The following is a 14,309-nucleotide window of genomic DNA, read 5'->3' on the forward strand; positions in this document are numbered from 1 at the left end:
TCTGTACTTCTACTTGAGTAAAGGATGTGTGTACTTTTGCCATCTCTCGGTACAGCTTTATATTACAGTGAAGATGCTCATTTCCAAAAGATGAAAGTGTAACTGCATCACAATGAGGGCTGTAGAATTAAATAATATCTGTTTCTCTTCTCCTTCAGGGAAGCCTCAGGTCAGGTGAGCTGGCTGAGAGAGAAACTGGACGAGGTCAACTGGACGGTGGGAGCTGTCAATCACACCTTCAGCAATGACATCAGTATTCATCACCTGAAGATACAAGACTTACAGGTTAATCACAACATACACAACACAGTCCTACACATTGATGTTGCATTCACATGCTCCTTGTATTTTAAGAACATTTGTGTGTTCTTGAGCTTTACGTGGTTATGTGGAAACAATATGGAGATACAAGGATCTACATCATACAAGGATTATGACTAAGAACTTTTAAACAGTGATTATTCAAGTTGTTATCCAAGTATACTGAAATAGTTTGATGTTTTATATTAGTGATTTTGTCCTAGACTTGTTGCAACATCACTACATTATCTAAATCACTAATATACAGCTTGATATACAGAGTTAATGCAATTTTTTTAACTTTTTTAACTAATGTAGCTCAATTTACAGCAACTAACGATTAAAACCTGATACCAAATAGCAACTTACATGTTAGCATTGATATGCAAAAATGACATAATTAAATGTTATTACCATTGACCCAACATGTGTTTTTGTCCAGTGATTTGCCACATTTATGAAAACGTTTTACAACGTTGATATTCAGGCTTGTAATTGGGGCATTCAAAGGAACAGGAACTTTCTTTCCCCTATGAAAAGACATAAATGCAGCATGAATCTCCAACTGAAAAACATATTTTGTATAACTGTTGGAAGCACAAAGTCATCATTGATAAAGTACAGGAAATACACAATACTTTTAACCTGAGTTTTACACCTTACTGCAGCACACTGATGAAGACTGCAGGTGTTAACACTCCCTCTTCCTCCTGCTGCTCAGATCCAGATCAGCAACATCACAGAGGACACCAGCAGCCTTTGGGTGACCCACGTCCACACGGAGGCCGAGCTGAGGAACGAGATGGAGATCCTGAACACCATCACAGAGGACCTGCGTCTGAAGGACTGGGAGCACTCCCTGGCTCTGAAGAACTTCACCATATTCGAAGGTCAGTCAAGAAAAAAAGATTCAGATCGTGGCTCTGAGGGCAAAAGAATAACGTTTATTTAACCAGCACTTGGCTCGTTCCCAAATGAGGCAATTCAGTGTTTCTTTATGGCCTAAATGTGTCACGAGAGAGGAACTTGAAAAGTCAAGTACACCTCTTGTTGGTTTAAATCCCCCCCCCCCCCCAAGTGCCCCTGTGGTTAGCTGTGTGCGTGTCTAATAAGCATTAATTTCCTGATTTGCAGGTCAAAAGGCATCAAGATGTCGAAATTCAAACTTTTTTGAATGTTTTCAGCGACAGATCAAGAAAGGACTTTATGGGTAACATGTGCATGGGCAAAAACTATCAACATGAAGGACAAACAAAAGTGAAATATTCAATGAAGACACCTTCAAGTTTTGGAAGTATGAAGTGTGCAGCTAAGTAGAAGAGTAACACATGACAGACATGTGAACGCATCATGAACCTTACCTGGCTGTTAGTATTAGAAATTCCTTTGGATGGAAAATGTGTTTTTCAAAAAGATAGTGCTAGCGGGCCTGAGCTAATAGATTTTTGCATTGTGATTGAATACAAGCGACAATAGCACTAAAACATGATTTTAACACCGTGTGATTAGTAACCCGGGGTATAGAGAAACTTTGAATGTTCTTCCTCCAATCTGTTGGGGTCTGATTAGTCCCGACATGGTACAACTCTCTCTGCCCGGGCACCAAATGACTCCCCTGGCTTATTAAAATCAGAATAGGTATGCTGTGATGTAATGCTGGCAGGGGACTCAGCCCGTGTTGATTGATGGCAACTAAAACCGAACAAGACCCCTGATTGTGCGTCTGCTTCACATGTGGGTGGGATGCCGTTTCTTCCAAACCTGGAAACAATTGTGGGTTAAATTTAGACGCAACATCCAGGGTAAAAAAAACAGGTCTGTCATTAGTTTTATCTCAGCAGCCCATTTGTTTGTTGTTAGCTGGCAGTCACCTTAGCCAAGAAAAGTTTTACATCTCTATCCATGTTTATGCTTTCTCTGTTCTGTTCCCCTCTCATTCTTCCCCTCTTTTTTCTTCTTATTCAGTTTATTTGCATTTAATTCCTCTGTGACTCATGCCACACATGTTACTCGTTGTATTATCAAAAGACACATAAGAAGCTGTTTTAAAATCTGGCCTGGAGACTTTTACTTCTGCAGGTGGTAGATAGTCCTGTGCTTACTGACGGATAATAAATCACATGATCAAAGTCATCCTCAATGTTGTGGCTTATCAGTAAACCTTTGGATTTCCAGAGGCAACATTTCACACTTAATATTTTAATGTAACAACTCTATGCTAAATGCTATACACAATATCTATATTCTCTCAAGCTTATTCACAGTGATTTTTCCAGGTTTGGCCAGAAAATGACACAACTTCATAAACAAGTCTCATTGAAATACGTACCTTGACATCAAAGGGTTTTAGTGACACGTAGAGATTTTGGATTGAAGATCTGTTGTTGCTGAAAACTGCTGATGTGAGGGAGTTTTTGCTGAGTTAGTCATATGTTGTGAGCCGAGAAAAGCCGAGGCCTGGAAACATTTACAGCCATCGGTGTCATCTGATGGAAATTAATGTACATTTTTAGTGTCGTGTTTGCTTTGCTCGTTAAGGGTCCTAAAGCTCAGTGGTGCCTGGCTTACACACATTGAAGTCTTATGTATTTGTTGATTTTCATTTGCTACAATTTTATGCATTTTAACAAAAAGATAGGAAGCGCAGGTCATCCATTTCAACGATTTCCTTCATAGACAGTGTCAACTTTCACTACGTCTAGATTCCAACATCTTACTGTCCTCAGGAAATATCATAACTTAAAATGTCTCTAAGGGTCAATAGGTAAATACATATTGTCTTATATCCAGGCTAATACTGTAAATGTCTCAGTGTAACAGTATCTGTCCAACCAAAGCACTTTGCTCTAAATCCCCTCAGGATAAATCACTTTTAAACACACCCCTGCCCTCTTACATTAGGGACATACATTGAACAGGTTAGCCTCCTTATGACCAGAGTGTTGTCCATCTGTTCTCTGTTAAATTGACTGTATTCTCGAATAACTTAAACCTTGATAATGCCTTGCGTCATTCGTCATGGTGATGTATTTCAACAACCCCCGTCCTTATCTTCCCTACATCTGACATACGAAAATACAGACTCACTGCCCTGTTGCTCCACCCGACATTAGATTGACTGAATGTTGGACGGAGGTGCCTGAACTCGACACTAGTGTTGTATTCTTGGACTCAGCGCTGTCAGATGTTCCTGAAGGGGCCGCTGGGCTTGTTATTGTTGAACCACTCTCAGCTGAATGAAGACATAGGTCCCCGGAAAGCCAAGAGATTAATAATGTGAAGCTGTGCTAAAACAAACTATTTTGGAGGACGCAAGTTCATCAGGACCACCAGGGTGAACTGTCTTTACCAAAGCTGAGCGAGACAGACACACTTATATATCTTTCAAAAGTAGATGATTTCCAGACAGTATTTGATCTATGTAAACGTTGGTGGGGATGTGTCCAGCTTTCTCTCACTGCTGAAAGAAAAATGTTGGGTTTTATTTAACTTTGGCTACTCCTACAAGAGTTTACAACAAACAATTCTTGCGATGGGTTGTGGTACGTTAACTCCCCTCTTGCTGCTAAATCCCTTTTCGCCAATTGGCATGAACACCAACACACACATTCACAGCCCAATACTTACCCTTCAAGCCACATTTTAGCCTCCTAGGGAGAAAACTGTTGCCTCCAAAGGGTGGGAAACGTTTTGGCAACGACCATAGAGTGACCACAGAGCTGCTTGTTGTAGATCAAAGGAAGTAGTAGACTAAGATAAATCAGAGAACTACAACATCTCAATCAGTGGGACGACGTACCATGTCTACTTGGGCCCCAAAATGTGTGTTCGACCTTTTCTGACCTGAACATATCTTACTCTCATGTGTTGAATGGATTGCTATGAAATGTTGTGCAGAAGTTCACGGTCCTGCTGACTTTTGTGACCCTCTGACAATTCAACTCGCTCCCACAGAAGGTCATGGTTTCAGTTCTCCGTTGAAATATCTGTTACAGTAATTGGACAAAACATGGTGCAAACATCACATTCCCCTGAAGGGGGATGCACAAACTAGCCCTTATTAAATGAACTGGTGTGCCCAATACAATAAAAACCCAATACCCAGAAAACTTCACTCCTAAACTTTCTACTAATAGGCACAAACATTTGCATGAAGATCTTTTTACATCTTTTTATATGTATCACCTTGTTGCGTTTAGATTGTTGCCACATCTGTTGTATTGTTGACTGCTGCAGACTTTTATAGATCTAAGAAGTCCAGTCAAAAGTGTGCAGAGGCCCAATATTAAGACTGAGGACCAAAGGTTAGCTCAGGTCAAAAGATACAATGTCAGAAGAAAGTGCCTTTCACAAGCCAACACCACAAAACCTAAACGTATTTTAATTATAAAAGCAGACACAATGAAAAAGCTGGAAGAAAGGAATGTTTGGCATTTTATTCTAAACAACGGCAACAAACTCAAAAATGAATCTCAATTGTTTTTGCTATAGATCAATTTTTCATTGCAGTTCAACCTAATGCTAACCTCAACCTGAACTCCTTGAGAGTCCTCACTCTCTTCTTTAGTGGGCCTCACAAGAATCGAAATACAGCAACACACACCGATACACAGATGGGGTAGTAGACACCCAGCCTTCCTTCTTAATGTGACGTTTTCATGGTCTCGGGACCTGTGGTGACCAGTTAACTGTGTCCAGTTGTGAAGAAGCTCAATCTGTATCTCAAAGTCAGACAGCAGCTTGAGATGAAGAACATTAGCGGCTCTGAAGGATCAGAACCGCTGGACATGTGCTGGACAATAACAGGCTCTGAAATGTTAAGCATTGCCACAAGCTGTATTGCAGTCCACCTTGTTAAACATGTGGTTCCCATTGTGGTCTCTCTTTCTCTCTCTCTCTCTCTCTCTCTCTCTCTCTCTCTCTCTCTCTCTCTCTCTCTCTCTCTCTCTCTCTCACTATTTCGACTCTTTCCAAGTACAATAAACGTTTTGGATTGAATCCGTGGACCAGTTGTAAGACCAAGTTTGGCCTACATTTTGGCCGCCATGTCACTGTGTGTTTGGTGTGTGTGTGAACTATAATAAGAGACAAGAAAATACCCGGGGTTTCTTGACACTGATAAAAAATTATCTGCATTTGTTCGTATCTCTCTCAGTTCCATGTGTTCCCTTTTTAAGTGATAAGCTACACGGTTACTGCCTTCCTTGACTTTGGCAACACTTTTCATGATAAGGGCTCCAACTTACTGTAATAATAAAGATCCTGACACACCCTTGGTGGAGCTTCCATTTCTCTTCAGGAAGTACAGTGAGATAGAGGCAATGTTGATGTCAATTTATAGTGAATGAATAAAAATATATGCATCCTACTTTGTAAAAACCTGTTAAACTGTACACTGTTGTAACTTTAATTGGACTCTTCCTAAATCCTTGTTCTCTGGAGAATACCCTGGTGTAAGTAGTAAAGCAGGAATTGCGTGTTTGCATCGAGTATATTTTCTCTGTTACTGATTATCTTTTCTTCAACTTTATGTCACAATCTACAACCCTAATTCACCTATGAAACATATATGATACAACACCAGAAATCTAAGCTGACAAACTTCAGTACATGTAATCCTCCTATGACTGCAAGATAGTGTACTGTGTGTGGTAAACAACTATCTACAATCAACGACAAAGTGTGTGCATTAGTATTTGCATTGAGTGCATAATATCACCAATACGTTATCTCATCAATTGTGACCATAATTGTGTTTCTCTCTGCAGGTCCTCCGGGTCCAAAGGGAGATAAGGGAGATCCTGGGAAGGTAGGACCCCCCGGGGCTCCTGGGCTGACAGGATTGAGAGGTGGGTACTACAACTCTACCATTCAGATGTTATTGAGTAGAATAACAATGGCATAAGACCTACGAAACTTATACATTTAATCAATATTGCTTCCAACTTCTATTCAAACCACTTAATACAAATCCTCAACCTAGAAATGCTGTGTTATTCAACTTTGAAGTATTTCATTTGTAATGTTTGTAATGTATGTAGGAAATGGGAGATCAGGTATTCCTGTGAGTTCAAACTATTTCCTCTTAACTCATGTGAGCCCAAAGACGTAAAAAGTCTAATATTGCCTCGTGATTTTGGATGGTTTTACAAGCTGTAGGTCATAAAATTGTCCCATAAATGTACTGTGTAAACACCAAGTCTTTTGAGTCACATGCCTTTTTTTACACTAGAGGTTTGAGTGGCATGAAATGCTACCTTTTTACGCAAAACAGACTTTGGCTGGTGTTATTACCTTCGTGTTGACACTCACTTGTATTACTAATGCATTGAGCACAGAGAATAAAAAAGGTCATATAGATACGTTTACGAAAACAACACCCCCAAGCTTTGGATGGTGATTTATTTTCAGACAGGGCATGAACGGGGCCATTGGGACAGGTCATCCATCTTTGTCTTCACCAAAAACCACAACATTAACCTTCATCCAGACAGAATTGGCACCTAAGAAAGCTGAAATGGCTATTTATCATAAATACTGTAAGATACTGCAATATGAATCCAGATGTTTTTTGGACCCCTTCCAGCGGGGTACCTCTTCCTCTCGCTCCTCCCCTGTCATCATCCATCCCACATTCCCAGGCCGATGAACTGCAGCTCCTGCATGACATTTCCAAGAAGCATTATCTTTCTGCTGGAAGGAAAACCCCCACCATAGCTGTAGTTCCAGGAAAAAGTGAATTAAAAGAATTTCTAACTGTAAGAAAACAGCCTGTTTAATAGATAGCGAGGAAACATAACATTGAATGGAAACTTCCCCGAGGACCAAAACAGAACAATGTGCCCAATGTCCATCAAGCTTTTGTCTGTAGTGAAGGGGTCTTTTAATAATAAGTCAACCTCTGTAGGGTTCATACATTAGCCGCGTTCACACCAAGTACTTTGCCGTACTTAGTGCCCCGGCACTTATTACCCCAGGGCACTTAGTACAGATCGCGTTCACACTGGAATAAGTTCCCTGAGGGAAGATTACGCAAATGAGCCGCTAAAGTCACTTCGTCTTCTTCTGCTTTGGGTTTACTGGCAGGCCACAAACAACTTCACGGTGTATACTGCCACCCGGAGTCCCCGGCCGGAAGTCCCCGGAGTTGGGGACTGGCTTCAGTAGAAGCTGCTGGGACTCCCAGCAGCTTCTACTGAAGCCTTCCGAGTAAATCGCCAGAACGCCGACACCTCCTCATCTCCACCGCTCCCATGTTTTATTTTGTGTTGCCATAAGTTAGTCTCTCTGCGTTCGTGCGCTGGGCGAATGCTAATGCTAATAATGCTAATGCGAGGATAATAAAATGGCGGCTCTACAAAACATTTCAGAGTTTTACGGGGCGTGGTTTACAATTCGCCCAGCCAATCAGAACTGGGGCATTTTTTTCCCCCAGGAAAGTACTATCTCTCAGCAGGCACTAAAAATGGGGGTAAAAGTTCCCGGCACTCAGTACTCTTTTTGGTGTGAACGCGACATAAGGGGTACTAACGGAACTAAACGCGAAAAGTACGGGGAAAAGTACTCCGGTGTGAACGCGGCTAATATTAATTGTACTTATATTTGTTAAAAACAATTTGCAGAAACCATTCAAAGAAGAGCCTTCAAGCAGAGAGATACTCAAACGATCTGATGTGATTTTATGTATTGTAAAACAAGATTACATGTGATGAAATGTAAACATTATATATGGGAAAAAAATACACATGTCTTGTCAAGTGGAGACATTTGAATTCAAGATATTTGCTTCCTAATTGAGGTCTTTACAGGTCATGAATTATGGACTTGATTTTGGATCTGAAACAGACCTGCGGAAACTTATACATACATCCATTTTCCTAAAAAGTGACCCAATGTAAAAGACTATGAGGAAAATCAGAGCCAGACTCAATACTATACAACCGTCCTTGAAAACCAGTGTAACTCCGAGGCGACGCCAACCTGAAAGAAAAACCTGTTTTGAAAGTTGATATTTCTTAGCTGACAGTCTTTTGGATGATAAAAATACCATGTTATGAACAGGGTTACATAATATGTCTATGAAGCAGTGCATGCATGTTCTTCTATTACTCCATTTACATCGAGGCCAAACAAATCTGTCATCACGTTCAGGCTCTGAAAATCCTTTTTGACTTTCGTTGGACTTTCCTGCAAATCGCACAGAACATGTCTGCACTCCTTCCAAAATGTAATTGATTGCATTTTCCCAGAGGAGTTTTTATGACGACAGCGTTATTGACCCTTTGCAGCAGACAGAAAAACATCATCCATCATCTAGTTGTCTTGTGTCTTTGTTCGTAATGCCTTCAATGTAATTGTTTCAATGAGATTTCTGTGTGGTCACAACAGTGTAATCAGAGCATATCGAGGTATTGACAAAGGTTGTGCTTCATACGTCAACGATGCATTCAAAAACTCGTTACCACATTAATTTTAAGACGTTTGAGTGCAACAGGGTGGGTCTTTTCAAGAAAACTGTTTTTTATGGAACAAAATTAAGGATAGCGCTATTCTTCAAGCATTATAGATTTGAAACGTAGAGAGAAGTAAAAAAACTAAGTGAAAATGACTTCTAACATCTTTATGTCTCCCCGCATGTATGCCTGGGCAAGGAGGGAAGCATTAGGGCTTCTTGTTAATGTATCATGAAATCCGCATATTATTCCCTTTTTATTCGAGTTGCTATATGGTATATGGTTGAAATGATTTTGCAAGTCAAAGTGAACTTGAATCACTTCAAAGCCTGCGTTATATGATTCTTTTTGATTTTGCACCTAAGCATCTCATGTATGGATTTGAACAGATTCCTCCTCAAATGCTTCTTAAAAATAACTTGTGAAATTGTTTATTTAGTGGAACCGTTCACAACCAACACAGGTGTTTTTTCTAAAACTGCCAGGAAGCGAAAACAGCTTTGAGAATACACATTTTTTAACTTTAACCTATTACAGTTTAATGTCAAGTTTTGAATACAATTGACATGCTTTACGTTTGAATCCCACCTCAATAGTAAATGTGCTTTGAATGGTATCATAGCTCGTAATGAGGAGAGTCTCATGAACAATATTGCAGTATATTATGCTTGATTTATTTCCTATTGAATGATTTGTAATCACTTTTTGAGTTCAAGCTTGTACTTCTGTGTGTTTTTCAGGGTTCACCGGAGAAAAAGGGATGATGGGCAGCCGGGGAATTAAAGGGTCTGTCGGAGTCGACGGTTTTCAGGGAGAGAAAGGAGACATCGGACAACCTGGTCCCAGAGGTATGTCTCTCATATAAATCAATACATGTTTTATATTGTCAGAACTACAACATATGTATTGTGAGGGAAACTTCTGAAGCAATTGGAAACAGGACTCAGAGAGACACGATGGAGAGCTGGAGCTTTTGATGGCAAACACTGACGGTTTATTTGGAGCTTCGGCCGGAGAATTCACAAGACATGTCATGAGCCACAAGTTGACACAGGTTGAGATGCCAAACCAATTCTCAAGATCTCTACCCCAGACCCGTGTATTTAGCTAGTTCAGAGAGAATAATCAACATTGTGCATAACAAGATAGAAGCATAACACCTCTATCAGCTGACGCCATCAGGCAGGAACAGGGAGACAAAACACTGAGAGCACAGCAGCCAAGGTTGCAGGTGCCTGTGCTCAGTCAGGACAGTTTGAACTGATAAACTGGGTCAAAGTTATGGACCTTGGAAAATATTTCCCCAACATATATTATTTAAGCAATAGCTCACGACAGGCCGTGGTATATGCTCATTATATCACAGCTAAGGGGCGTGGTTCGGCCCGACGCGAAGCTGTGATATAAGGAGCATATAAAGTGTGGCAATATAAAAGAAAGAATACACACTCTAATTTAAATAGTTTTTATTAGTAAATAATGACGTTCAAAATAAAATGGTGGTGCTATGTAACAACACTAACAGCTAGCGAACATATTAGACAGAGAGCGTTGATCGATTATTTGGCTATTTATTTACATTAATGTGTATGTTGCCGTTTATTGTGCACCCACTGAAAAACTATCCAGCATCAGTAGCATGGCTTACGTGGTTACTTGTATAGGTTGAGGTTGTTCTAGGCTGTTGCTTGGCGTGGCGAGAATATTGCTCCACTTTCTCCGGTCCCCGAGATTCGGCTTCCAGTAGCTCTGGAGAGAGCTTTCGCACCTGTGGCCACTAACGGTCATCATTTCTCTGCTTTGTTTCAAGACCCGCATCAGAAAGCTTTTGAATGGTGGTACCTTTCCAGTTGGTCTACCTGCTCTTCACGTAGCTCTGCATGTCGTCGTTTAGGTGCTTTCTGGAGATAGGCACTGCTCAATCCACTCCTCCATAGTGAGGCCACCCCGGAGGTCGAAGTTAACCTTAAATGTTTCCATCTTAAGCTTTGTTAGTTAGTTAGTTTCATAACGGACGTAATGTAACAGCTGTAACGGTTGTAGTTTTTCTCAGACGCGGAGGGATACATGACTTGTGAAAAGTAACTACAATTCTACCCATGATATACGCTCATTATATCACGGCTAAGAACCAATCAGATTGCTTGATGATTTGACTTGTCCGTTTTATAAAGAAAAGCAATGAACTGTTAGACGTCACAGCCAAGAACGCCAATCTAGACATCGAAGCACAAGAACAAACACAACCGATTCATTATAATAATTTGAGTTTAATGTGATAACTGCAATGCTGTGTACTTTATGGGGTAACAGTAGTAGTTACTATGAATGAGCCACTTATTCACTCACCCTACAGCTCGTCATTCACAAGTCAGTAGAAAGAGCGTGTTACTCCCAGCAGTCTCGTACAACTCACAGCTGAATCTTCTCAACGCGTTCACAGCTAAAATCATTTCAGACGTCTGCTGGAGATGTTGACTTTTTTAGTCGAAAATTCCTCTGCAAGAATTCTCCGGCACGACCCAATCTTTCACACGTTTTACATCACGAACAGGTGGCTCTTGTTTTTCGTTTTATGTTTCGCAATGGTAGCTAGTGGTTAACTAGCCGTGCCTTCTTATATTTATTCCACATAAACAGCTGTCTGTACTAATCAAATCAGCTGTCTTACATGAGGTAATGCAAGGAAATGTTTTACCATGTATAATCGTAACAAAATAAACAGCTCTGTATATTTTTGAGCAGTATAATGTTCACGAGGAAAAGTGGAATTGAGAACACTGCATAACTTACAGCCTTCTGCAATCACACAATGTTTTGAAACTATAGTGCCTATGACGTAGTTAAAAAGCACAAATACTTAAGGCAACACATATATAGATATTAAAATTAAATAGCTGTTTTAGGGTTTAATCATCCACATAAACACCTATGATGTGTCATTCAAGAAGAAGTTTAAAGGGGCCCTATTATGCACATTTTCAGGTTCATTCGTACCTTGTGTTGTGATTGGCCAAACGCTTGGAAATGTGTTGGAGTGCTAGCCAATAAAAGCACAAGTGTTACATATTGATGTCACTATGTCATGGAAGTAAACAAAGGAGTCCAATGGAGGCGTTTTAGGCTCTTTAAGTCATGTTTTGAATCAATCAGTCAATTGCAGATTTAAAAAGATGTATTATTTCCCCAACACATTTAAAAGTATCCAGTGACCCATGTGCTTTTGCACCGAGCCTACTGCCCCTTATGAGCAAGTCAAAATAAGCCACTAATTCTCAAATATGATTCAAAATCCATAATGAGCATGTAATAGTGTCGGGACAGCTGAATATACGATTATGTTCGTTGGGGAGAGAGAGCGTCTGGAAATTCTTCCCCATTCTGTTTTCCCAGTAGTTTTCCATCGCACACTATAAAAATATATTTCCATGACATGAGCGTTCAACTTTTCCAAGTTGAAGTGAGAATAAAAAGCCAACTTTTTGAAATAGAAAATATTTTGATCACACTAAGACTTGATGACGTAGTGCTACAGATTCTCTCTGCCTTTCCTTCCATGCTCTCATCCATTTATCTATCAATCAATCCACTTATCCACACCCGTCGATATCTACATAACCCCCCCGACGTGTTGATGTTTCCACTCTGGCATCACCAGCCACCCAGTGCCAACCATAACACACACACGCACACGCACACGCGCACACACACACACACACACACACACACACACACACACACACACACACACACACACACACACACACACACACACACACAGTGCTATTGGGAAAAAACATCACCATGACAAATGAGATTTTTGGTGCGAGCATGTCGTTGTGTGTGTACGTTCACGTTGTGTGTTCAGCCAGCAGCTGTTGCTGATCAGAGTTGGTTTTGGCTCAAATGTCCTCTGTTGGAGTCCCGGTGTTGGCCAGTAGCTCCAAAACCCTGGACCAGATTGATCTGTTGTCTTCGGTTTGAGCGCATGGGTATGGATGTTATGGCTCTACACTCTGCACCAGACTCTACTCTAGTGTTGGTGGATTTTTAGATAGTTATTGTTGTTGTGTTGTTATTGTCAATTTTTCCATTACTGTGTCAGAATCAGAAATCCTTAATTTGTCCCACAGGGGGAATTGACGTTGTTACAGCTTCCTTATTAAGTTAAGAGGCAAGCACATGCTAATAAAATAATATAAGTTCAGATCCATGGTAAAAAAAAATGCACTTGCTTTTTTGAGTATGTCGCTTCATGGTTTTTTGCACTTATTCTAAGTCACATTTGTAAACGTAGCGTAATGTACAAGTAAAAGTCCTGGAATTTAAAACCTTACTTAAATAAAAGTATGAGCCAATTTAACGTTGCACCATAACTTATTGGTTCATTTGTACTTTCTATTCATTATCTAAATGTGCAAAGTAACTATCTACCGCTTCAAATAAATGTAAATGCCTCCAAAATATAGCCTGTAGTGGTAAAGAAGCATAAAGTAGCATAAAATGGAAAGACTACCTCAAAAGGATACATAGGTACAGTAATCGAGTAAATTAATTGTGTGAAACTGTACTAAAACAAAGGATGCTACGTGCTGCATACACACAGATGCCAGTTTTTGTCAATGTTTATTTTGATCAGTGAATCATATCAACATAAGCGAGGTTTTTGTTGAAAACCAACTTGTAGCTTGTACGTTGTAATTTGGTTTAACAGTCCTCTGCTTTGTGAAGAGTAAACATACGAAGACCATCGGGCAACAATAGCTATCTTGGATGAACAAACATGAAAAGAGTGTCCCCCACAAAATGAACAAATGTGGTGCTTTAAACATTGTTAGACTGACAAGTTAATTATGTAAAGAGTTTCAAATGAATGTTTTTCAAGATAAATGGAGACTAGATGAAGAAAAACAAGGGTCTCTGCGGATGTTTGGCCATCTACACTCTGGCAGTTTACAACAATGTCAGTCTGTGCCTCCACCCATCTGGAGTCTGTGTGGGTTTAACAAACCAGTGGAGGGTGAAGAGTTTGTTCTCTCTGCTGTGAGCGGGGCCTCAGCTGTAGAGACTGAAGGCTTGTTAAAACAGCACTGTGGAGCTTCATGGTTTCTTTTCATGGATAGAAAGACAGATCCAGAGTTAGTAGACTGAGCAGGGAGTGAATGAGGTGTTTACGTGCTTCTCTTTCTGGTTGTAAAGCTCCACAGATCAGCTGAGTCGAACAAGCCATGATTACGAAGATATATAATCTGGCATTTCATGATGTAAAACCACTGCATTTTCCTCGCTACATAGAAGAAAAACTACACAAACGTACAGACTGACAGCCCAGAAATATTTTGTGTGCGAACATTTGTTTATCTAGATATTGATCATCATCATAGGCAGTTGAGCTCCGGATACAGGAGGCTAATATTTGACCAACTATCATGCTTGTTTTAAACACCACAGAGGATGTATTTATGTTTGTGACAGCAATTTGCATATTACGGAAGTTCAGAAGTGTGGGGGAAACTTCTGAAGCAATTGGAAACAGGACTCAAAGAGACACGATGG

At 40.2% G+C, this 14,309-nt stretch overlaps 1 protein-coding gene across 1 annotated transcript in view; it reads left to right on the forward strand.

Moving 5' to 3' along the window:
• The window catches only part of scara5 (scavenger receptor class A, member 5 (putative)), a 72,316-nt gene that overhangs the window by 34,397 nt on the left and 23,610 nt on the right, over positions 1 to 14,309 (forward strand). The window contains exons 6-9 of the mRNA XM_034135446.1: positions 159 to 285; positions 1,022 to 1,190; positions 6,069 to 6,149; positions 9,494 to 9,601. Coding sequence (XP_033991337.1) covers positions 159 to 285; positions 1,022 to 1,190; positions 6,069 to 6,149; positions 9,494 to 9,601 — 485 coding nt within the window. The remainder of the gene's footprint in view (positions 1 to 158; positions 286 to 1,021; positions 1,191 to 6,068; positions 6,150 to 9,493; positions 9,602 to 14,309) is intronic.

Source organism: Trematomus bernacchii, unplaced genomic scaffold (genome assembly GCF_902827165.1).
Source record: "Trematomus bernacchii unplaced genomic scaffold, fTreBer1.1, whole genome shotgun sequence".
In the NCBI taxonomy this organism is placed as follows: domain Eukaryota; kingdom Metazoa; phylum Chordata; class Actinopteri; order Perciformes; family Nototheniidae; genus Trematomus; species Trematomus bernacchii.